Source organism: Coffea arabica, chromosome 7e, assembly GCF_036785885.1.
Source record: "Coffea arabica cultivar ET-39 chromosome 7e, Coffea Arabica ET-39 HiFi, whole genome shotgun sequence".
Lineage (NCBI taxonomy): Eukaryota > Viridiplantae > Streptophyta > Magnoliopsida > Gentianales > Rubiaceae > Coffea > Coffea arabica.
In genome coordinates, this window is record NC_092323.1 from 8,182,415 (window position 1) to 8,207,827 (window position 25,413).

At 35.2% G+C, this 25,413-nt stretch overlaps 3 protein-coding genes across 7 annotated transcripts; all 3 read left to right on the forward strand.

The window, feature by feature from the left end:
- Positions 1-765: 765 nt before the first annotated feature.
- LOC113697747 (homeobox-leucine zipper protein ATHB-40) lies at positions 766-3,064 on the forward strand. Its single transcript, XM_027217323.2, has 3 exons — positions 766-1,050; positions 1,212-1,522; positions 2,694-3,064. Exons 1-3 carry the CDS (start codon positions 954-956, stop codon positions 2,919-2,921), a joined length of 636 nt encoding a protein of 211 aa, XP_027073124.1. The 5' UTR covers positions 766-953; the 3' UTR covers positions 2,922-3,064.
- Positions 3,065-9,549: 6,485 nt separating this feature from the next.
- LOC113700064 (serine/threonine-protein kinase STY13) lies at positions 9,550-14,559 on the forward strand. 2 transcript variants are annotated; one of them, XM_027220500.2, is made up of 6 exons: positions 9,560-9,939; positions 12,088-12,220; positions 12,355-12,550; positions 13,127-13,248; positions 13,329-13,484; positions 13,723-14,559. In XM_027220500.2, the coding sequence occupies exons 1-6, from the start codon at positions 9,743-9,745 to the stop codon at positions 14,014-14,016; spliced, it is 1,098 nt and encodes a 365-aa protein (XP_027076301.2). In that variant the 5' UTR covers positions 9,560-9,742; the 3' UTR covers positions 14,017-14,559. The 2 variants fall into 2 exon arrangements, with proteins under 2 accessions (XP_071914506.1, XP_027076301.2); XM_072058405.1 differs by lacking the exon at positions 13,329-13,484 and having other exon boundaries at positions 9,550-9,939.
- Positions 14,560-18,604: 4,045 nt separating this feature from the next.
- On the forward strand, positions 18,605-24,993 carry LOC140011132 (G-box-binding factor 1-like). 4 transcript variants are annotated; one of them, XM_072059506.1, is made up of 12 exons: positions 18,605-18,742; positions 20,200-20,348; positions 20,448-20,495; positions 20,598-20,684; positions 20,804-20,890; positions 21,034-21,209; positions 21,338-21,392; positions 21,476-21,524; positions 21,604-21,812; positions 22,862-22,939; positions 24,474-24,599; positions 24,834-24,993. In XM_072059506.1, the coding sequence occupies exons 2-12, from the start codon at positions 20,289-20,291 to the stop codon at positions 24,930-24,932; spliced, it is 1,074 nt and encodes a 357-aa protein (XP_071915607.1). In that variant the 5' UTR covers positions 18,605-18,742; positions 20,200-20,288; the 3' UTR covers positions 24,933-24,993. The 4 variants fall into 4 exon arrangements, with proteins under 4 accessions (XP_071915607.1, XP_071915610.1, XP_071915608.1 ...); XM_072059507.1 differs by having other exon boundaries at positions 18,741-20,098; XM_072059509.1 differs by lacking the exon at positions 20,448-20,495.
- Positions 24,994-25,413: the final 420 nt, after the last annotated feature.

A 25,413-nucleotide genomic window follows, 5' to 3' on the forward strand; every position in this document is an offset into this window, starting at 1 on the left:
AGATAATGGTAAATTTGAAAATACAGAATGTTAACACCAAATAAATTACCTACATAGACTTTATTAGTGTAATGATGCCATTAGGAATTTAACTGCTTGATAATTTTATCTTTAAGGGATTACTGAATTCCACTCCAATGCAACATTACATAGAGCCTTGATAGATCCGGTTTAGGCTCCTAAAGAAAATTTTATGGTTAGTATTGAACCTTTTCCCTTATTAAAATAGATTAAGCTTATATACATTATCCGTGTATATACTATCACTATTAGATATATGACACGTGTGTAAAATTTGAATTTAAAATTTAAAATTTGTTCATATGTCATCCACTGAACAGTGATAGTGTATACATTGACCATGTATATAAAATTTACTCTATTAAAATACTTTAATTTGTGCTTGGAGTTATGTAGTGCATTGATTGGGTACCCTAGGTCTTTTCCTTATTATTATTATTATTATTATTCTGAAGACATAATTTATCTAAATATTTCCTAAAAGCGATGCACGTAAAGTGAAACATAACATATATAACAAATGTATGGTTATTAAGAAAATGTTACAAAATCCAGTTCAGATGATTCTGTTGTTGGTTTTTAGATATAAAAAAAGTGATACACGCAACCAAATAAATAAAATGAAAGGTTCCATGTATTGTTAGTAAATTTGTAGCATTGATGGTTGGGTACCACGTTTAGCGATCCACTAAGTACACCGGACACATTCTCTATAAATATAAGACATTTGTGTACAAGTCCAAACACAACAGCTCCTTAGCCTTCACTCCACCCTTATAAATAAGTCCTCAGCCTCGCTACTTCTAGCTAGTACTGTTCTTCTCTATTCTACACCGAAATACAGTAAAAAAAAAAAAGCCTCTGAGTCTGAAGGGGTAGTGAAAAAAGAGTAAAGAGAAAGAAAGGAGGAGTGATCAGAGAGACTACCAAAGATGACAAGCAGCATGAGCCATCAAGCTGATCAGCAAATGGTTCTCATTTCTCAGTATTATCCCGGTATATATTCTCAACTGGCGCCTGCAGAACAAGGTTGGTTTTACACTACGAGTACCCATCAAGAACTTTCTGAGCATTTTTTGTCTTTTACTTTTTTGTTTTTTTTCCCTTTTGGGGCTATATGCATGCGAGTTCAAAATTTTCTACTTAGATTATTTCATTCAATATCAACTTCTTGTTATGTATCACGATAGGGGAAGTGAAATCACGAAGACGTCGTAAGAAGAACAGAGGAGGAGAGAGCAGCAGCAGTGGCGTGAGGAAGAGGAAGCTGAGCCAGGAACAAGTGAATCTTTTGGAGATCAACTTTGGAAGTGAGCACAAGTTGGAGTCGGAGAGGAAAGACAGGCTTGCCTCAGAGTTGGGGCTTGACCCTCGCCAGGTGGCAGTTTGGTTTCAGAACAGAAGGGCTCGATGGAAGAGCAAGAAGCTGGAGGAAGAGTACTCCAAACTCAAGTCTGAACACGAGAACACTGTCGTCGAGAAATGCCGCCTTGAAACTGAGGTATCCTCCGGCCGCCCCATCTCTTAAATTTCCTTCTCATTTCTCTTTCTATTTTTTTTTAATTTATTATAAATTACCTAAAAATCATTCTTAGTTTCTCAAAGTCGTGGTATCATGATTTGGCAATATGAAGATAAACAATCAACTTGGCTTATCGGGCAAAAATATCTTTAACGATAGAGGCTTCAAGTTTAGAAGTAGACCCTTCATTGCAAAGAAGAAAAGGAAGAGTAAGCGGGGCCGCCATGTCGGAAATTTCATTTAAACGAACAGACTCACATGAAAAGATCCGAAGATAGTGGTGAATTTGTATTTAATGTTAGTTTGGTTTCTGTTCTTTTGAATTTAGAATGAGATATTGAGCCAGTCATTCTATTGAGCCAGATAGGCCTGCCTTAGCTATTTTTTTTCTTTCCCTATTAAAGCGGCCTATGTCTTGCTGATCACTTGAGCGTCTACAGTTTTTTTTTTTTTGGTTAAAAAGAATGTTTTAAAGTTGTCAAACTTTTGTTTCAAGTTTTTACTAACATTTTTTATTTGGTCCAAGTTTCTGCATTTACCTCGTTAGCTTTTGGAGCGGTAATAACTTCTAGTTTCTATAAATTCACAGGAATTTTCCTTGTGCAATCATGCCATTCTATTTAAAGGCATTCTAACTTTTCTTTTCCTCCTTGATCTGGAACCACCAAGTTTAGAATATGCATGAACCCAAGGCTCGAAAAAGGCCATGTCTTCTTGTTAGGATGTCATAATGAAGGTGGCACCGAACCCAACCAGTGAAATACTGAAATTTGGACATGGAATATGGAGACTGCCACCCCCAAAGACAGCAAAACGTACATTTTCTTACAATTAACAAGAATCCGTACTCAGTTGTTTAAGGTGGCCATTTTTTGTTCACAACGTGCATGGTGGAAGTGCACATGACCTTTCAGCCCACGTGGTCCTTCGCTGACGGTTCTTGTAAATTTTCACACACACACACAGAGTCAAATACTTCATGGTCCCAACCTCGCTAGTTTGATCCCAGAGATTGAATGTAGTCTTGTGATCAACCTCAACCTCTCATGGCAAACAGTAGCTAGTGATCTTGTTAGCATTTTCTAGTAGCTCTGATTTATTGTCTATCTTCAACACAAGCTGAGAAAAGTTTGTTCTCATTTGTGAACAGGTTCTGAAGCTGAAAGAACAAGTGTCTGAAGCTGAGAAGGAGATACACAGGCTGCTGGAGAGGTCAGATGGGGTTTCAAGCAACAGCCCGAGTTCATCATTCTCAATGGAGGCAATAGAGCCACCATTTTTGGGGGAGTTTGGAATGGAAGGATTCGAGAATGTCTTTTACGTGCCGGAAACCAATTACGTTAACGGATTGGAATGGGTCAACATATATAATATGTAACTATTGGTAGCAGTATTAATTTAGTAGTAACTAATATTGATTGTATATGTAGAGATAGTGACCAACTGATGTACATCTTTTTTCCTGGCTTTCTGCTCAGTGTTTCTAGTCTAGTGATCAATGATATTGACTACCGTTAATTAGCAAAATGGAACTTGTCTCCTACACAACTTACTTACTTTTTGACTCACTGCAGCAAGTCTTCGTAATTCATATCTTTTGATCCTGTTTTTTTTTCTTCCTTTTTTTTGTTTTTTTTTTTGGGGGGGTGGGGGGGGCATCTTCTGATCCAGTGTTGTAACATCAAACCAGAAACATCGTATCTGGCTTTATCCTCATTCCCTTGACATGAAAAGCTGACTGAGGAACTCAGCAGGCTTCTTCCTTTTTTTTTTTTTTTTGGGGTATAATTTGATAGTGTATTTCAGCCTGAATCTGATAACCTGATCGACATGCATAGGTTTGTTTGGATTGGGTTTTATTTCCCCAAATTTATTTGCTTACATCATCATTACAATTTCCAATATACCTTTTACCTTCTCAATTACCTTTTTATCTCACATACATCACATCACAAAGAGTGTTACAGTAAAAATATCTCTAATAATTCACAATCCAAACAGACTTCTGTAGCTAGGTGGAACAGCTAGTATGTATTTTGAAGATGATTAATCAATCAAGCGACCTCTTCAACTACCTTCAAAACTTTAATATTACGATTCTAACGAGGATCATCGAATACTTGCAAGGTGAAATGGAGACGAGGAAGAGGCTAGAGATGAGGAAATACATAGCCCATAATGAGGACATTTTTGTCTTTTGGGTAAAGATGGATCGTATGACGAGTCCATGGTCCATGCACGTTCACTTGGTCACATGTTTGACTGAACCGATTCTCCGGTCTAAAACTGTAGAGCTCAGCTCCTAGAAAGTGACCTAAAGCTTCTTCATTTTTTTTTTCGTGGGAAAGCTTTATATATATATATAAATTATGTGTGGCATTGGCTCAAGGGGATGATGATGCTTTGCGGAATATTTGTACCTCAAACATTATGAGCATTAGACAACAAAATATATATATATCAGTCAAGTTACTTGGACTGACATGCTACAGACATTGCCGACAATTCTCTGTTGTTTCGCTTGTATATTATTTCAGAATTTTTTGTTAGGACCAGCGAATGCTGCAAGGTTGGATCAAGTATTAATTTCCAAATTAGGAATTGCTCATTAAAGTTCGAGTTCTTCAGTTATAATGAGAAAGTTTTTAATTCTTTTAGAAGTTGTTATCCAGAGCACGATTTTACGTCTTTTCAACAAAACAGTCGCGTTCATCTGTATCTGATGCAATGATCGCTTTAAAAAGAGCAAGAATATTCTTTACTATTGCTACTGTCAACAACTAACCTTAGGAATTTGGATCCCAAAAAGTAAGAAAAGGGATAATTTCAGAAACCTCCCCTGAGGTTTCTGACAATTTCACTGACCTCCCCTGAGGTTTCCACAATTGCACTGACCTCCCTGGCAGAACTTGGGACCCAATTGCTGACATCATATAATGCAAAATTACTATTATACCCAAGACATTTTGTGTTATTATAGGACTAAAATATGATAAGGCAGATGGTGTTTTTGGATAGTATTGGATTGCATTTCTATTTATTTAATGTATGGTTATGAAATTTGTAATGATATTACTCTTGGATTGCAGTTTTGGTTTGCACCTTATTACTGTTAATGTTTTATAAATGACTGTTTTAGTTCTTGGATTACACCTTACCTCCAAAATTTGGGAATTTACCCAAATTTTCCATTTTCTAATATTCCTACAAATATGCAAAATTATGCATATCCCTCAAATCTACCCAATATTAATGTTTTGTTAAACTCTAAATAACAAAAATATGAAATATAATATTTAAATATATTTTAATACACACAAGTTGGACGGGTAACTAGTGTGTCAGAGAGTTGCCATAATCTCCTTAAACCCGCATGCGGGTTTAAAGAGTATTTGGATATTCTCATATGCACCTATGCAAATCGAACAAACCGGATATCTTATCCGTATCCCATTTTTTTAAATAAAATTCTTATAAATTTGAAAAATAAAATCAAATTTAGATGTATTAGGGTTTTAAAAATATTATATAAGTGATAAAAATTTTATAAATTGTAAAAATAAAATCAAATTTAAATAATTAAATGTTATATTTGCATAAGAAATAATACAATAATCATAATAATGATAATACAATAATATTGGTGTAATAAAACTGCCATTAATTTAAATATTTACTTATAATGCCCAAAGAGCCTAATTACCAATTTTTTCTTCTCGCGCTCAAATATAACATTAACCCGCATGCGAGCTAACATTGAAATAGAAAAAACACAGAATCCCGCTTGCGGGTTTCAACGTTATTATGCAGGCGGGATTTTAACCTGCTTGCTTGTGAACATGTACCACATTGCTTTGAATTTTTGTGACAAGAGGAAAGCTTTGTCTGATGAATGTATTTGTGAAATGACCTGAGTGGTGGTAGATGGGTTAATTGGGTCGGTTGCGTTACCCAATTGTTTATATCCATAAGTAAAATTTTATGATTCCCATACCCATCCCCTCACTTTTTCTTATTTATTTCTGATTTTTATTAGTTTTCATTAATTCACTAATATAACTTGTACACCTACCTTAAGGGCATTTATGGGAACAAAATTTCCTCTCTTTCCTGAAAACACTTTTTTATGTTTACTTTTGTGGTCATGGGCTGATTTTGTTACAAAATCAGAAACCTCAAGGGAGGTTAGTGTAATTGTGGAAACCTCAGGGGAGGTCAGTGAAATTGTCAGAAACCTCAGGGGAGGTTTCTGAAATTATCCCGTAAGAAAAAGTAAAACCTTTGCTTCTAAGTTCGGATTGCTTGTGGTCTGATGGGGGGGAGATAAAAGTCCTAAATTCGGGTTAAAATAAGACGCATGCACGACAATTAACGCTCAACGAGTGGACGAGTAAATGACAAACCAATTAAAAAGTTCCTCGTGGACGACAAAGAAAGATCAAGTAGAAACAAAAAATAATAATAATAATCTTTGTTTTACCCAAACAATAAGCTAAATTAATCTGAGACACCGTTTGGATTGAAAGAATGGAAGGGAAAGGAAAGGATGTCAATGGAAAAAAAAAAAAAGAAGAATAGAGAAAAGTGGTTTCCATCCATCTTATTTGAATTAAGTATGGAAAGAAAAGAGAGTAAATATTGAATTTTCATTTTGGTTGAAGAAGAAAAAGAAAGTAAAAAAAAAAAATCAAGCGTTAATTTACTGAGAAAGATAGAGAAAAATAATCTTTTAATTTAATTTTTCTCCGTTTCGACCTACCTTTAGGCGAAAGCCATAATTCAATAAAATAATTAGACCCTCCCTCTCTCTATTCTTTCCTTTCCATCTTCAAAAGTCAATCCAAACAACAAAAATCAACTCTCTTTAATTCTTTTCTTCTTTCTTTGCCTCCCATTCCCTCGATCCAAAAGGGTACCTAATGGAGAAAGTATCGGCAACTGCTTTGAAGCATTTGTCACCCTCAACAAAGGGCTTTGTTTGGATTGCATTTTTTTAGATTTTTTATAGAAAAATTACTGTAACGATTTGATATATGTGAAATAAAAAAATAATTGAAAAATGTGTCCACGAAAAAGTTGCAATATTTTTTGAAAATCTGCAATCCAAACACACCCTAGAAATTCCCTCATAAGTGATTAATTATGCTAATAAACTAATTGAAAACTATAGTTTATTTGCAATTTGTATGTTATAGCATTTTTAAATGTTTTCACAGCTGTTACTTTTTATGGTTATATTCGCATTGGATAAGGATAATTTCCTTGGCCAGTCGAGTACCTTTCCATTTTCATGCGGTCCTGCTGTCGCCACTAAAGAACAGTCAAGTTGCTTCAATCATTGATTTACCGAATACTTGCGCACAACTCATGAGGAGTAATGGTTCAGGCCCACTTGCGGATGCAATTTTCCCCTTTCCACATTTGGGCTTCTGTGAGCCCGTTCATTCTGTCGGACTTTTCTGTTATACCAAACAATACTGAACATTAGAGCATTATTCAATGGATCAAAAACCAGATTAATTTGCACCAAAAAGATTGGATTTGCACCGTCTCTTGTTTCTCAAACAAGGGCGAAAAAAAGGAAGGCCGTGACTTACGTACAAATCATTCTTCTTAAAAAAAAATCCAGTAAAAAATTTTGATATAAAAAGTCTAATAATTTTCTCTTACGCATCAAAGAAAGAAACTATAATAACTCAAATTGCAGGCCTAGTTCTATTTATTGCGGGAGTATGGATAAGATACACTTTAGATCTTAGAAATTAGGTGACTACAGTGCCATGCCTAGATTCCAAGTTCAACCAGAAAGATAGCAATAGCCCCCCGGGGCTAAAGCTGGTGGTAGTAGCTCAGTTGGGTGAGTACCTCCGCGAAGGTTCGAATCCCGGGTATCGGTCGATGATGTTGGGCAGCCTTTTCCGACCCGCAGGGAATTAGTTGGGTCATTAGGTACCCAGTCCGAAGACCCAGATACCCTTGCGTGACAAAAAAAAAAAAAAAACAGAAAGATAGCAATACCTTTTCGGTTTTTCGGTTAGAAGAAAAAAACAAATAGATATACTATCGGATGGCCAGGAAAAACAAATAAATTAGCTATGCCTTTTATTGAGGTTTATAAAAGTTTAAATGAGTAAATTGAAAATTTTAAACATTCACTTAGAGTGAAATTTGGAAGAAAAAAAAAAGGCAACTTGCAGGATAGTATTCAACAAATCCAATAACCTAAAAATAAGAAAATTCGAGAGGATAATATACAAGAAAACCCAGATACATATCTTAACAACTTCATATACACGAATGTTTAGTCATAAGAAAATGCGTGGTTCTTGAAAATTAGATATCCAAAACTATTAAATAAATAGGTTTAATTAAATTACTTTTGGTGAGTAATTGACCCCTTGCAAAATTTTGTGGACAATTATAAAGAAGTCAACAAATTTTTTTAGGAAATATATTTTAATGCATGATGTAGTTTAAATTATACTAAAAGCTAAAATAATCTCTTCATATGTGTTAATTTTTAAGGTGTAAATTTTGCTTTTATTCCAATACAACAAAAATAAATAGTTTAAGTCAACAAATTTACACCTTATAAAAATTTAATCTTATTTCATTTTTTATTGTTGTTGTAAACTTCATAAGGAAAATACCATAAGAGTAGTATTGGAATAAAAATTTTATCCTTCTCGTATTTCCTCCAAAGGGGATAAAATGTTACAAAAAATATCAATTCAAGAAGAAAAGTAAGATTTTAAAAACCTCAAGGGATCCAAGTCATATTATTAAAAATCATGAGAGAGGTTTTTGAAATTATCCCAACTATTTATGTGTTGGCAGAAAATAAGGGTCGACCAACCTACCATGTCTTATATTCATATTCTGATAATTATTACCCTTCATTGCATTTATATACTTTCCATATTTAATCTTACCCACCTCTCTAATATTTATTTACTTTTTTAATTAATGTTATTTTTTTTTAAAGATATCTTAAACAGGACATCTTAAAGATATCTTTTTTTTTTTTTTTGATATTGAAACCTTAAAGATAGCTTAACGAGTGTCTATCAAAGGAGTCAAATAAAAATAATTATTTCATTTATTAAGTAGGTCCCACGAAAATTAAAGGAGTCAATTTGTATCTGCCAATTCAAGTTTGCTGGTATCACGTTTTCATATCTGTGTTTTGTTTTTTATCAAGAAAGTAACGTACTGCACTATTTACCAGCCTAAAGAGAAAAGGATGAATAATGGCAAATGCAATCCAAAAAGAATAAAGATAAACACTCCAAAATCCTAATTTTGGATATGAACTAAAATAAGAATAATTTCAAAATAAAAAAGAGAATATTTAGAGTTTAAATATGTATATGACCTCCCAATGTAAACATAAAACCAGGATTATATCTAGAATTTAGATATATATTGGTTAGACTCCTCTCCATTAATTGTAAATGATTTTTTCTCTATTACACCTAAATAAATATAATTATAATATTATTTTTGAAAATAAAAGATATCCATATTATAGTTCTCTAGTTGTTTAAAGTATATAAAAAATTGAAATTAAATTGATTAAATTTGATTGTTGGATTAAATTTTATAACTTTTATCATAATTTTGACCCATTTGCACTATCAAAATGTTTTGTGCAAATTGAAAGACAAAACATTCATAAACGAGTTTGATTTTTAAGTATGTTGATCTACTTGTGAAATAAAATTATATCAACACAAATAGATTATTGTGAAAAACTTTAGTTGTATAAATATCAAAAGATAGATAAATATATAAAAAGAAAAATAATGGAGAGCTCTCAATCAGATGTATCTCTACTTCTTATCTTTTGGCCACTTAGAAAGATCTTTTAATTCTTCATTCCTTTTTTTTTTTGCATTTACATAAATCGACTAGTATACCATCTACAACCCCCAAATTTCCCAGTCAAAGAAAAACTAGAAAATGATATATAATTACTAGAAATTTAGCACAAAATTATTACACTTAAAGACTTCCCTCTTCTGTCTTCTGTCACATGGGTATCATTCAAATGTATACAGAAGGGCAAAACCATCACCACCAGAGTACATTTGCGAATTCTCTGTAGAAACTACAGTACACACACAGTTACACACACTGAAGCTGTAAAAATACACACGTTCTGTCTTGGGCAATGCGACAGCTGCTGTGAAACAAACAATGGCTGATCAAGAAAATCTTGTTGAAGATTCTCTCTCTGCTGCATTTGGCAAGGATGTTGAAGGGTTTAGAAGGAATGATGTTTTCGGTTCGAAAAGGCTTGTCAAGATTGGTAAGGAGCTGTTGATCGATCTAAAACACCTAACTATTGGCTCGATGATCAGTGAAGGCCCTTATTCTATTGTCTATGAAGGACTGTAAGTTCTCTATCTTCGTAGTTTCTATTTTTAGTTCATACATTGTCCTAAATTTCTTTGAAGTACTGATGCATTACGGACTTCAGATTTTCTCTAGAGGACATGAGGAAAGCCCATTTCTTTGATTAAAATTTTGAATTTTTAATGGTTTTCTTGGCGGTGTCTCGTGACATGTTCTTTGCACTTTTGTGATGTTATCTTTGATTTCACACTGGTTTATCTATGATAGTTTTAATGTTAGAAGTGTATGCAGCAGCTTTAAATTTTAGGGACTGAGTACAAGATTGAAATTTATATAGTAGATGAAATGATATTTATTCACTAGAAAGAATCATGCACAGGAAATTCTGATTCCGTATGCATGGAATTTGCCGGTGAATATAGGGTTCCCACTTTTAAATTGGTGTTAAGGTTGTGTACGCTTATTTAGTATTAGGGGGATATTGTCAATTTTTGAACTTGAAATTATGTTTAGAAGGTCGAATTTCTTGGACAATAAAAAGATGCTTTTGGAAAAGATTTCAGTGTAGGTGCAGATTTGATGACTAGGAAAAAAGTAAAACTTTATGATAGTACAAAATTTGCATATGAGAGTTGTACTTTCTTTGGGGAGGTCGTCATAGTTTATTTCTGAACTCTTCTGCCCGAAATATCTTTGTGCAACAGCAATAGTATGTTAATCCTTCATGCATCTCTTCAGAAAAGTAGTAAAATGTGGTAAATAATGCCTAAAGGCAATTCAAGTGGCATAGTTGGACCAAGAAAACTAGCAGAGTCACTTGCAAGGGTATGAGCTTGTATAGTACGTAGTTTGTGTGCATGCATTTGGCGACTCTATGATACAGACGAGCTTAGTGGATGAAAATGTTTTAGAGGGAGAAACACTTGACTTTAGCTAGTTATACTATGAAAATTGAACTGACTTGGGTTCCAGACTTTTAAAATTACTAATCAGATCTTGGAGATATGATGTTATAGATAACCCTGCAGGGTTGTCTTCAAGAAGATACAATTTTGACTTATCGAACTTTATTTTAGGTAACAAGACCCATAAGGGTCGATTGAGGCTCATCAGTTTGCATTTATAAATCTAAGATGCTGTACTTTTTTTTTACAATACAAGTATCATATCTTTAGAATACAGTCCCTCCTTTTACATGGTATGACTACACTAAAGCAGCTTTTCTAACAACCACTTAAAATAATTTGTGTAACATCTGTTAGGTATTGAGAAAGAGCAACTTGGTTTCTTGTAATATCATCCTACTAGGATTTTCAAACATGGAGAGCAGATTAGATAGAATTTTATCAGGGCAGACACAAGGTGAACTTTTACCTGATATATGAGGCTGGATACTTCTCATTATATACAATACAATCATGTAATAATCAGTTTAAGAGGCAAAGAAGAAATTAGCTGAAATGTGAGAAAGAACCAGTGGCCAAATAATCTTCTAATTTGAGTTTGGCAGTGGTGTCCATGATGTCTACTTGGTCATGTTCACTTTGGGTTGGCTTGTAGTGCCATCTTGGTGCGAGTTTTGTCCAAATTAGTTGCTCATTGAATATATCCTTGCAATTGAGTCATATATTGAACACATGAGATGGAGTGTTTATTCTGCACCAAGTTTTGCAACATTTAGAACACTTGAATGACAATATGCCTTATTTAGTCAAAACAGATCATCACTGTCTTGTAACTTTAATGAGTTAATGCATATGTTAGAGTAATAAACTGAATAAGCACCTAAGATTTCCAAATTTACAGTGACAGACTTGTGCTTGATTTTGTATATGGAAAGTCAGCTCACTCTTTGCACTAACTTTCTTTTCCAAATGATCCAGGGAGAACCTTGAAATAGAATTAGTGTTCTAATACTGAATATTAAAGCTCTTTATAAATGAAGATCATTGGCACCATCCTCTTAGATATGAAATCATCAAATAAACTTTATCTGTCAAAAACTTATTCCGTTCATGTCTAATTTGGCGAAAGAAACTAAACTTTCCTCTCAGTTGCATTATGCATTTGGTAGCTGGCATGATCCTGAGGTTCTTAAACTTTCATTATTCCAAGTTTTGCTGATGTCTATGTGGAGGTTTCACCTTGAATTTTCTGAACTCTTTTTAATGGAGAATGCATTCCAGATATAATTCTGTTCCTGTAGCTGTCAAAGTAATTCAGCCAGACATCTCCTCAAATGTTAGTCCTGAGCGCATGGAAAAGTTTGAGAGGGAGGCTGTGATGCTGTCCAGGGTGAAGCATGATAACATTGTCAAGGTATGTGACAAATAAAAAAGAATGGAATAAACAGGGTGCCGTTCCAAAATGCACCATTATTTATGCTGCATAAAAAAGTTGAATACTATATCCTAATTCTGCATTTGCCAAGGATATGATCTTGTGTTGAATAGTTCATTGGTGCGGCAATGGAACCTGCTTTGATAGTACTCACAGAGCTTATGAAAGGTGGCACCCTTCAGAAATACCTGTGGAGCCTCCGTCCCAACTGCCCTGATATGAAGCTTTCTTTGAATTTAGCCTTGGGAATATCTCGGGCAATGCAATATTTGCATGCAAATGGCATAATCCATCGTGACTTGAAACCCAGTAATACTCTATACCGCTACAGATAAGTTTGCATGTTTAATTCTCCTCTAGTTCTTTTACTATATGGACTTACAGTGCAAGCATTTCAGATACAAGATTATTAAGACTTCTTAGTAACTCTTACTTCATGTTTTTCAGCTGACAAAACTTGTAATTTTCTGTATTGAGTTCATGTGAAGATATTTAATTTGACACACCGACACATTCATATTGTGAAGATGTAACATGTTATAGGAGATACAAACGTTTCAGGAAATTCATGCAATGTTTTCCACATAATCAATTTGCTGTATATTAGTTGATGTTCGTTTAACATGCTTCTTACTGGAATTTGTAGCTTCACTGCCATCAAGGAGCATAGATTTTCATGATTTTTCACTTAGTCAGTAGGGCTCCATCAATGGAGAAGAAGAAAAAACCTGCAGTTGCTGAATCTAAACCAACCAAAGACACACAAAAACTATTTACGTATTGCAAGACTCGAAATATTAAATTAACCAGTGAAATGGGTCAAACTCAAAGTCTAAACTTTGCTGGCCTTTTACTTGTTACTTAAATTTTTTCACTGTTTTGTAGGTAATCTACTCCTCACAGAAGATAAGAACAAGATCAAGCTAGCTGACTTTGGGCTAGCTAGGGAGGAGGCGGCTGGTGAAATGACTGCTGAGGCTGGTACCTATCGGTGGATGGCTCCTGAGGTAACTAATTTATTCCTCCTGATATACATTTAGAATCAGTCAAATTCTCGCAATGAGACTTTATTTATTTCCTAAATCAGTTGTTCAGTATTGACCCACTTAAACTTGGAGGGAAGAAGCCCTATAATCACAAGGTAGATGTTTACAGTTTCTCAATTGTTTTGTGGGAGTTGCTGACAAACAGCACTCCATTCAAGGGGAGGGGCAACGTCATGGTGGCATATGCTGCAGCTGCGGTACGTCCTTCATATGATCTAAGGATCAGGAACTTAGTGACTAATATCATGATGGATATTCTTGGCCCTTTATTTCATATACAATTTGTTTCGATATAGAAAATATTTTTGACTGTTATCTTGGCATCGACCAAATCTACTTCCTTTGCATATTTGTTCTTGCTCAAATTGTTGCAACAGTAATCTAGTTTCTAGTGATCGATTGACTACTATGCTCTGGATTGACTTTTCTTTTCAGAACCTAAGGCCTAACATGGATAACATTCCAACGGAGATTGTACCCCTCCTAAAATCATGCTGGGCTGCAGACCCTGCTGATCGACCAGAATTTGCACAAATTACAGATTTTCTTTCAAAGTTCATTGCCAACATGTGCTCAGTGCAGAAGACACTGCCGAATCTTTTCGACACAGAACATTCAAAGACGACAGGGGCTGAAGATTCTCTAGTTGCGGTCGAATGTTTGAGGAAGCGTAGGGGCAACAACAAGAAGAAAAGGAGTTTGTTGACTTGTTTCAGCAAGTGTGTTTGATGTGGCTATGGATATGGACTCCTGGGTCTGGATGCATGGACAGCTCATCATCCTGGACATAAACTTGTGATCATCCTGAATTAACTTATGATCTCAGTGTTGCTCTTTCCAAAATTAGATAAAATCTTAAAAAAGCATGACTTGAAACATGAAGTTTGAAGCAATTGCCTTGAGATCATAGGATATCAACCGAACAAGAATCTTAGTGGTTAAATTAGTGTATGTCTTGTTTTAGCAGGTTTCCCGCCCTGATTGAGGAACGAGATCGGTGGCGGGAAATGCAGAGAAAAAGAGAAGAGCTGCTGAGTATAAACGGTAGTTCCATAGGAGAAATTGAATTTTGCAGCAGACATGAAGAATCAGTTTTCAGCTAGTCCATCTTAAGAATGTTAAGAAGTTGTGTCAAACATTTTTGTTGTGATGATAAAGAGTGTACAGAAAAGGTTAGAAACATTAGAGAGCAGCTTATAGAAGCAGTGATGTTCCATTTTGTTGATTTTCTCCTTCCAACCAAGTTTTTGACCTTTTTACTCATTTTAATCATTTCCCGGGTCCCTCTTTATATTTTGAAGCTAATTGCTGCTCGAGAAATTTGCCGCAGTTGCAATCAGGTCTTATGAGCTAGTGACAAACCAGCCTTGTTTTTTGGGTTTTTACTAAATAAAAGACGCATCCTTACAGCAAAGTTCTTTGAATATCATGATGGTTTCTACGGAGGAGTTTGCAATTTTTTTCTCAAATCATCCAAATATCCGACAATGGTGTTAGTCATCACTTCGAACTTCTAATTTCTTTTCTCATAAAAGCAAATACTCAAATAGAAGATTAACTCAAAGGAATATAGACGGCAGTGGATTGAGTTTCGCCAATCCGTCGACAAAGATGAGTGACATGTATAATATTTTGCTCAATCTCCTCAAATCTAGCCTAGAAGATTGTAGTCCTCGCGGAGGTGTTCCATGTTTTCCATATCATGAAGTGAAAGTTGAAAGTTTTAGATGACAACAACATAAATCCGTAAAGCCGGGGATGAAGATCAAAAATTTTCTCTACATTTAAATGTATACCTCAACTTTGGGTGTCTGTAGAAAGAGTTTAAAGTCGAGCGTGTTTAGATAGAAAATTATTTAAAAATAACAATTATTGTAATGTTTTTCATAATATAGTTTATATAAGATAAAAAAGATTGTTGAAAATACAAAAAATTGATTGAAACTTGTATCCACGGTGCATGTAAAATAATACTAGTCCACGACAAATATTTTGCCATCCAAACAAACTCTTGCCCTATAGGTAAAACTATGAAGTGGCCACTGGCCGGTCATGAGGAGCCACACGAGGGCGGGAGAATGATTAGTGAAAGTTGGATAGTTAGGACGGAGACGTAAGGCAAGCAAAGAATGCAATTTAATAAATCAGGGCTAATTACATATGCCTCCGTTGAGGTTTGATCAAACTACCATTCAATCCCTGTGGTTTCGCCAAATTACAAGTACCTTCCTTCTCAATAACACCGTCAAAAGCCTTCAAACAAAAGCAATAAAATGACAATTTTATCCTCTTTGGTAAAAGCTTCGAGTGAAAAGTTGTAAGCTGTACTCCATTAGTATTAGGAATTATTAAAGAGTTTCTTACTCTAAGAAAAAACAAAACAAAAGGAACATATTCTTTCCTAAAAAATAGTTAGGTTGTGTTTGGATTGCATTTTCCGTCATTCTTCATGGAAAAATTACTGTAGCGATTTGATATATGTGAGGGAAAAGGTGATAGGAAAATGTGATCACGGAAAACGACAATATTTTCCGACGAAAACAAGCAATCCAAGCAAACATGTCAGTACTCTTTTCCGATCAAATATGATATATTACTTCAACAGTATATCCGCCAATGGGTCATTATAACTTTTTACTCTTCTGCCATTATTTCTTTAAATTTGAATTCTCCAACATGTTCCTTTTCCATGACCATTAGTTTTCTCACTTTGTCTTTCCACAACCATCACAATTATGTTGGCAAATCCATGCGCTAGCACAATCATAAAGCTCAATATTCTAGAGATCTAAAAGGTATTAACACGAGAAATCTATTAGTACCATGAATCAATTATGCTTTTCTTTTTTTTTTTTTTTGGGGAAAAAGAAACATGAACTGTTTTGATACCTTGGGTATTATGGGCTACAACTAATGGATTTTCTAGTGATTTGATATAGGTTGGTTATTGGTGTGTGATATTTTTCAATGGTTTATTTCTTTTTTTTTTTTTTAATTAGAGTTAAAGGAAGCAATTGGTAGATATCGCAGATGACGACAGAGAAAAATGATGCGGCAATTAATTTCCTTAACTACTATAATATTAACATTGAAAATGTTTTTGCCTAAAAATGTTGAGTCTACTGTACTGTTGCTTGGACTGAAACCTTAAGAAGGATAATTCGTGCTGATTGTTGCTTTGCTATGACTCTGTCAATGAAGGTAAACATAGGACGAGACTTTTGACTTACAAAATAACTGCAACAACTTGAAGGAGGCGACTGTGCTGTTGTGGGCAATGTTGGGATCTCAGTAAAAATGCATGCTGACATAATCTAAACACTAACGGTCAAAGTCAATTGACTAACAAGAGGGGTGTATTTGTCATACAATTTTTAGATTGAGGGACCTTTTTGTAGTTTGACCAAAATTCAAGGTGTAAATGGTAATTTGATCAAACCTCAAGGAAGATAAATGTAATTAAACCAATAAATTAAGCTATCAAAAACAAGGAGTTTGCGGGGTCATGCCTATCCATCCAATGCATGCCAGCTAGATGCCTCTTTTCGTTCACGTGTCACATTCTCCAAACCCCCCTATTCCCTACGCCCTCCAGCGGCATCCATCCGCTCCCAGAAGTCCATCTTACTTATCAGCTTCCCAAAGCCCAACCACGGTTTAAACAACATCGGGGCACCGCTAGGGCTGCAAATGAATAGAACCGTTTGCAAACAAGTCAAGTTGGATCAATATCGAATCCGAGTTAATCAAGTCGAATTACAATTAAAAAATACTCAACTTGTTAGTTCACGATTCAATTCGATTATATATATATATATATATTATTTTAATAGTAAAATTACATATATATATTTTTTATTATTTGTTAATAAAAATTATTATTTTATTCATTTTTAAAATTTAAAATAATTATTATTTTTTATTTTTTTAAAACTTGAGCTCGACTTGAATTTGGATCAATCTCGAACTCAAACTTTACATTAAGAATTCATCAAACTTGTGCTCGAATTCGATTTTCATTCGACTCGACTCGTTTGCACCTCTACACTCCATCATGAATTGGTTTCAGACCCCATAAACAGCACGGATATGACACAATTCTTTATCAAATTTTTTTTTAAAAATTTTTTGAGCTTGTCTAATAGGGGGTGTCCGCTAGGAGAGTTTATTTCTTGTAACAGTGAAATTAATTACAATATAAAGTGTTTGAATATAGGAGTACAATAAATTTGAGTATACACATTCGCGTAATAGATTTATATAATTTAGGCTACCTGTTAGAGAATTTTTAAATTTTTTTAATAGTTAATTCCTGGGTTAGTAGCACGTATTAAGATAATAGTTCACTCAAAATTTTTTAAAAAAATAAAGTTAATTAAGAAAATGTATAAATATAACAAACGGTATTAATAGTTAACAATAAGTCAGATTTGATCTAGGTTTGTATTCGCGAGCACTTGGAATGGACATCCATTAAGGTAAAAAAAAAAAGGAAAGAACCTTAAGTCCAGTCCAACAACACAACAACATTAATGAGCACTAATAACAAGTCAAGTACTTGCATGGTAAGTAGTGATAAGAGAGTTACTATCCACAGTAGGGCTAGAAGTAGTATAAGAAAAAGACTTTAATTGAGAAGAAAAGAATCCAGCGAAGCCGCTGCCCACCATTTCCATCTTACATGGGTCAAAGTCAAAATTTGAGGAGAGGGACCGGGAGGGGTGGTCGTGTCATCGTGTGTGTGTCGACGTAGATAGTGCCGCCGTGTCGTTTTCCTTCTCTGTCCTTCTTCCGTCTAAGTGATAAATGAGAGAGTAGAGTGTAATTCCTTCCGTTTCCCTGATAGTAACAGTTCTTTCCTGCCACTGCCCTGAGCTAAAGATAAGAGTGGATAATATAAAGTACTATAATATTACTATTAATGAGTATTCATTCATTCGTGGCTGAGTAGTAGCGTATTAAGAAGCATGATTCAGAATAATAAAAATCTGAACCCCAGACAGACAGATATTCCAACAAAATCACCGGCGTAGGGGATATATTATCCACTCTTTTTTGTTCTTCTAAAAAAAAAAAAAGAACTACTAAACAAAAGTATTACTACTTAACTAACAACCCTAGCTTCCCAACCGTTGGATCTCAGTCGGACTCCTCTATCTTTTACAGTACTAGTAGAAGTAGTAGACTAGTAGCAGTTAATAATAATAAATGTTTTCTCGTTGGTACGAACTGGGAAGCTAAAGGACTTACAACAAAAGACTCTCAGTACACAGGCAGGTTTGTTGCTACGCTAAACCGAAAAAAAGAAAAGGGGTTGTATTTGTAGTAGGGGTGTTGTTGTTAGTCTAAATCTAAATCTATCCGAGTTGGAGTGTGTTTGGGCGTTCCACCTCATCCCTCCTCTCAGACTCTCTCTCTTTCTTCTTCGCATACCACACCCACACCACCACCTCAGGTCTGTTTTCTCTGTGTCTTTCTCTCTCTCTCTCTCCCCCTTCCCCTCCCCGCTCTCTCCCTCGTTCTTTCCGTCTCCCTTCATTTTTATTATTCTTTTCTCTGCTTCTTTGCCTTTTTTTTTTTCTCTCTCTTGCATATACCCATATCCACACACGCGCGCACACCCACACACACCGTCTATGTAGGACTCGTGATAAACGCAGTTGAATTTCGTCGGCTTCTGTTTTTGCTTTATTTGTTCCTTTTCTTATCGTTGTTTCGGATTAATGAGTATAATTTGTTTGCTGCGGGTGTGAATTGTTGAATTTAACTGCTTTTCTGTCTTTGAAATTTTGAGTTGTTAAGGAAGGACAATAGTCGAGTGAATTTAGTGGCCCGGAGGATTAGCGTATCATGTGATTCTATGGAGTTGTTCAGTAGGAAAGGAGAATTTTGCGTTTTGTATTTTAATTTTCGGGCCGAATTAGTGTTTTGGATTTCTATTAAAGAGGGAGGGCTAATGGAATGCGTAGTGATAACACTATTCAATTGCGGGTGCATAGCCTGCCGTAAAGTTGATGTGCTTATTTAGTTGTATTGGGTGTAGAACGTGGCGAAGCATAAAGAAATGTGCTTGGTTTTCGTCAGAACTCTAGTTATGATTAATTGTTGATGCAAAAATATCATGTTTGTGTTGTGATTCATCATCATTCATAATATGTTATGCTGCTTGAATTCCTGTTCTCTTCATCAATTAATGCATTTTAGGCAAGCTAACATCTAAGACGCGTTACACCCTTTTTTCTTTTTCCATGTTTCCTATTATTTTCTTTTCTTTTATTTTTTTCCTTTCCTGGTTTGATTGTTTAGGGCCAGAATATCCTGGATCCCTAGCTTAGCTCTCTTGTAATCTTAGAGAAATGCTGAAAATGATAGAACGTTTGGTGACTTAAGAGTATGTGGTTGCTAGTAAACGTTACATAGATGTGATACAAGGTTTAGTACTTCTTGTGTTTTGGTATAACAGCTGAAGGACAATTGGAGCTGGAAGGAGCTGTGGTGTCTTCAGCCTGACATTTGCTAATATCTCATGCTGTCTTTGGCTTAATTGGTTTCGTGCTACGTATCTCTTGTTTTTTCAGCCTTCGGATGCTGCTGTGCTTCCGTTTGTGTAGAGCTTTGTTTCTGATTACAATAGTTCAGCCTTTTGGTCTGTCTTACAATTGGAAAATGATATTTGTGGCTTTATAACATAGAATATCATGAAAGGATTCAAAAGAATAGGTTGCCCCTTAGAATTTAGGTGCTCTTTCTTTCTTGCTTGATTTGAAGAATATCAGCTTCCACAGAGAAACTTAGGATTATAGTCATTGAGGTAATGATTGTATGCCACTGATGCTGATAATACTAATTGCTTCCAAATATTGATCCGAAAATATTCATTTTCATAATTTCATGCTATGCTTATGCATGCAGGTCCTTCTATATTTAAATTAAGGCTACAAGAACTCCTATTGTGGACTAATAGATAAGGCAGGTCATTGAATCTACAGTCCACTTGTCCAATGGGGACTGGGGAAGAAAGCACCCCTGCAAAGCCTTCAAAACCTACATCCACAAATCAGGTAAACTTCCTTTTATTTTCTCCATGTATTTAAGTAGGTTGAGACGTACGTTCTTTTCAACTCAGTCTTGAACAACATTTTCCTGAAACATACTTGTAGGAAACTCCTGCTACCCCTTCATATCCTGACTGGTCAACCTCTATGCAGGTTTTAATTTATTTTCTTCGTCAAATTTCATCTAATGCGCAACTAGGACAGGATATTCAGTACTTCCACATAGTAATACCTAACTGAACTTTCTCTTGTTAGGCTTACTATGGTGCTGGAGCTACTCCACCCTTTTTTGCATCAACTGTTGCTTCTCCTAGTCCCCATCCCTATTTATGGGGCAACCAGGTGAGAAGTTCCGTTAATCTTTTGCCCTTCCCTACCATTTTCTGACTTTGTAGGAGTTCTACTCTGGAGGACCTTGCTATGAATAACTAAAATCGTGACTTTATGCACGTACTTTTCAGCATCCTCTGATGCCACCTTATGGCACTCCAGTTCCTTATCCAGCGCTATATCCAGGGGGAGTTTATGCTCATCCTAGCATGGCAATGGTAATCTGGACTAGAATTGTAGTTTTTTGATTGGTTAGCAGAAATCATGCCATGATGATGATGCCTAATTTGATTTGTTAGTTTTTGTCTTTGTCAACTAATGGTGCTTCTTTTCTTTTATTTACTTGTTATGTATGTGTTAGGCTCCAGGAGCGGTACAGGCTCCTATAGAGTCGGATGCAAAAGCTCCTGATGGGAAAGACCGGAACACAAACAAAAAACTCAAGGGTCCTTCAGGAAACCCTGGGTTGATTGCTGTCAAGGCTGGGGAGAGTGGGAAAGCGGCTTCAGGCTCAGGAAATGATGGTGCAACTGATTGGCATGTTATTAAACTTGTCTTCTAACCTAAATTACATTTTTTTATCTTGTAATGCACTTGAATGAAAAGATATGCTTCATATGGTGGGTTGCTTATCACATCTGATAAGTTTGTCTGCTAAAATACAGTGCTGAAAGTGGAAGTGAAGGTTCATCTGATGGAAGTGATGAGAATAATAACCATGTATGTCTTTTTCAGGCTATAGGAAAGGTAAATATAACGCTATGACTTTCTTCAACTGAGATCTTTCTGATTTTGTATCTCAGGAACTTTCTGCAACAAAGAAAGGCAGCTTTGATCAAATGCTTGCAGATGGTAAATTTTTTGTTGTCTCTACCTTTAATAATGCATATATTTAACTACACGTAATAAATTCTGTTTACTATATTGTCAGGAGCCACTGCACAGAACAATACTTCTGTAGCAAATTTTCAGAATTCAGTGCCTGGGAATCCTGTAGTCTCCGTGCCTGCTACTAATCTAAATATTGGAATGGACTTGTGGAATCCATCTTCTGCAGCTTCTGGAGCCATGAAGATGCGTCCAAATCCTGGTGTCTCACCTGCTGTTGTTCCTGGCATGATGACTGACCAGTGGATTCAGGTGTGAATCTTTCAAGTTCTGTCCATCTCATTGTGCGTCCCATTTTAATAAGTGATTGAAATATAGTCTTATCTGAATTAGTTACTGCTTAGTTAGTTTCCAATTATGGAATTGGTGGGTTTTGAAAATTGCTTTGGAACCAAAAATGAGTTGAAAAGCATGAATGTCCTTGGGTTATTTATTGCTTGTGCTACCTAATATCTAATTTTTTTAATGGTTTTAGGGAATTCTTAATGAGACAATAAAAATAGATTCTTTCCGTTGAATCTTGCTGTGTTTTTTGTCCAAAGATGAAATTCTTAATGATCTTACTGTCTTATGTATTTGCAATTTTTGTCAAGTACTTAAACTTTTGCTTGTAAGCTAATTTTCTTCAAGTTTGAATAGAGTCAAACCCGATCAAAGTATCCCCTCCAAAATCTAGATTTGATGATTAACTAACTTAATTGGCTATAGTGGTTGACAGCTGTCTGAAGTAAAATAAACATAAATTAGTAAAATATTTTGTAGTTTGATAAATCCTCCTACTATGTATGGTAAAATCCATATAATACCATTAACTTGTTTGATTTGATTAGATCCCGAGTACATATTTTTTTGTTGATTTTCTTCCAGATTAAATGATAGTTAAACTTTCAATATAAAATTTGATACAGTTGGAGGGTTCACGGCATCACACTTAGAATTTTATGATACTTGATTCTGGGTTGTTATCTTAAACTATCTGATTGACAGTTCTATGAACTTAAACTTGCTCTTAAAAGCGCTCTAATGCCCAAATTATTGCTCGAGAGTGTCTAGTTAGAGTTTTGTTTCAGTTACAGGTGTCTCTTATGTTATTACCATTTCCTTTTCATAGTTTAACATTTTTCTTCAGGATTATATTTCTATTTTCCTTTTTGGCTCAGCTATCAATGCATTATAGATAAGATTATCCATCGTATATTTGAGAGGTTCAATATTAGTTGTTTGCACAATTTGGGACTATAAAGATCATAGACCTATATATTATTCTGAACATTTTGTAGTCATGACCTTTCACTTCACAGGATGAGCGAGAGTTGAAAAGACAGAAGCGAAAGCAATCTAATCGTGAGTCTGCCCGGAGATCAAGATTACGCAAACAGGTATGTATCTCAAGTTTTATGGCCATAAAATACATTTTCCAACATTTCTTTGTCATTGCCTTATTGATTCATGATGACACCTCATCTCCTTCAGCTCTTCTATTTGTATTGAGCACATATTACTGTGTTTTCACAAAATTTAGTTACTTTTCCATGTTATGATTCTATGTGCTATGTGATACTTGTAAAAATGTGTAGATTTCACATTGGGTTTCGGATGAATGTAAATAATTTTATGCACATATGCTTTCCATTTAATTTAGATAGACCACAAAACACTCATGTTGTTTCCTGAGCGAATGTATATGCAAAATGAGCCACTATTCTCTATCTGTTTGTACTTATGAGGATTTATCTCCTTTTACTACTCCTTAGCTGTTAGCTCTAGGTCCTATTAATACTATATCCACTTTTCTGTCACAGTTACCAAGCTGATGTAGATTAAAAAAAAAAAATTGTGTCCCTCTACTGTTGTCAACCCCTCGAGGAGGTCATAAAAGAGCTGACCTTGAAATGAAGAGCTTTTGCAGGTTGTAGGTGGATTTTCGGGTGAATGGTCTTTTTGTATTGAGAATGTATAATACCTTTTGCAAGGAGATACTGCTATTCTTTTATTTTCTTGTGTTTTGACTTAGGACACCTCTAGTCCTTGGCAGAGGGACTTGAGTAGCTAACCATGAAAAGTATTGCTACAGCTGTACAGCCTGGAAATGATCTTTTAGTTACTGTGAGATTTTTCTTGTGGAAGTTATTTTTTGAAATTTTACGAGTCATTGAAGTGGGTTTCATCTGAAGGGAAGCAAAAGAGTGTTTTGTGATTATGATGAGATGAGCTCATGAGGTTTCTTAAGTTTGCCAAAATGTTAGAGATTGTTGGAATGATAATAATCTTGCTTAGGAAAAGATTTTAAAAGGTTTTTCTTCAGGAAAAGTGGGAAACAATTTAGAGGAAATATCTTACTAGGTTAATATGCATGGTTGCTTAGTTATAAGAAGATGGGTTGACTGTAACAAGAGCTCATTGAGATGCCTTGTAATGGCGCAAAGACAGTTGTACTCCACTTGCTCATAGTGTCCTCTTATTTGATAAACTTGGGAAGAAGCAATTGGTGCATCATTTCACCTAAAAGGGTGATTTTCATTATTTGGAGGAATTAATACACTAACATTTATTTATATATGTCAGACGACTTTAAACTGTTTCTTCAAACTGTAATGTTACTTTGATGTGTCTTATTCTGAATCATGGTGCTTTTCCTATTCTGCAAGCAACCAAGATAACAACCCTAGGATGCTGCACCTCTTGTACTGAGGACAATTAAGAGGAAAATTTCTCTAGATTTCTTAACATGTAAAGTGAACTACGAATTACTGAATATTTAAGTCAGAAGGAGATCTTTTGATTGTTCTGCTTCAAATACTTGTTATTATCATTGATTCTCTTCTTTGACAATTTCTGAGATTAATTGCCTAAACTGAACAGATTTCCTGTATAAATTGTTTTTAACTGATGACAATTTCCTATTCTCACTAGGCTGAGTGCGAAGAGTTGCAGCAGAGAGTCGAGTCACTGAACAGTGAAAATCGTGCACTTAGGGATGAGCTACAAAAGGTTTCTGAGGAATGCGAGAAGCTTACATCCGAAAATAACTCTATTAAGGTTGGTAAAATCACCTTCATGAAGTTTAAGATGTTTATATCGTGTTGTATCTGTCGCTCGCCACTAGTTATTTCATGCAACAACTGTTTTCAGCACAGTATTCTACATTGTGCTTTCCGTTCTGGATGTTTATGTCTCAGTTTATTAACACGTCTATTTCCTGGCTGCACCTATGGCCTCTTCGCCCACAAAACTGTTCCATTGCTGCCTATGATGGATTTGCTGCTGAAACAGGAGGAGTTGACTAGGTTGTGTGGACCAGAGGCAGTAGCTAAATTAGAGAGCAGTAGCATCACCCAACTTGAGACAAATGGTGATGAAGATGACCATTGAGAGAAGTGATTTCAGATAAAGTGACTCAGTTTATAATTTGCCCGGAAGGAAATTATGCAAAGTACCTGAGAAATTTATTACTCTAGGGTTGATTAGGTAAAGAATGTTTGGTTTCTACTAATTATACAGTTTAACCATATCTCAGTTGTAACTGTATCATTATACTGTCGAATTCCGACATGAGCTCAGTTTGTGCTCAGTTTGGTGTACTAGTAGTCAATTGGAGAAATAGAAGAAAGAGTAGTTTTTGGGTGATTCTGTCGTCCATTTAAAGTTTTGTTTTCCCAGTTATATGCAATTTGATAATGCACAACTATTTCCAGCATAGTTCGGATGGGTGGAGACGTTGCATACTTTGGTTTTATTATGTGGTCTTTGAAGGAGAAACTAGACAGCTGCAAGGCTCCTTCACCTGAAGTTCCAAATGGAAGAGGGTCGTTCGATTCTGATTGGACTGTCAAAAACTTTGGGTTGATTCTAG

Coding starts and splice junctions, on each gene's coding strand:
- LOC113697747 (XM_027217323.2), top strand. CDS start 954: ATGACAAGCAGCATGAGCCATCAAGCTGATCAGCAAATGGTTCTCATT. Junction 1,051..1,211: donor ACTGGCGCCTGCAGAACAAG/GTTGGTTTTACA, acceptor GTATCACGATAG/GGGAAGTGAAATCACGAAGA. Junction 1,523..2,693: donor AATGCCGCCTTGAAACTGAG/GTATCCTCCGGC, acceptor ATTTGTGAACAG/GTTCTGAAGCTGAAAGAACA.
- LOC113700064 (XM_027220500.2), top strand. CDS start 9,743: ATGGCTGATCAAGAAAATCTTGTTGAAGATTCTCTCTCTGCTGCATTT. Junction 12,551..13,126: donor CCATCGTGACTTGAAACCCA/GTAATACTCTAT, acceptor ACTGTTTTGTAG/GTAATCTACTCCTCACAGAA. Junction 13,485..13,722: donor TGGCATATGCTGCAGCTGCG/GTACGTCCTTCA, acceptor TTTTCTTTTCAG/AACCTAAGGCCTAACATGGA.
- LOC140011132 (XM_072059506.1), top strand. CDS start 20,289: ATGGGGACTGGGGAAGAAAGCACCCCTGCAAAGCCTTCAAAACCTACA. Junction 21,525..21,603: donor TGATCAAATGCTTGCAGATG/GTAAATTTTTTG, acceptor CTATATTGTCAG/GAGCCACTGCACAGAACAAT. Junction 24,600..24,833: donor CCGAAAATAACTCTATTAAG/GTTGGTAAAATC, acceptor CTGCTGAAACAG/GAGGAGTTGACTAGGTTGTG.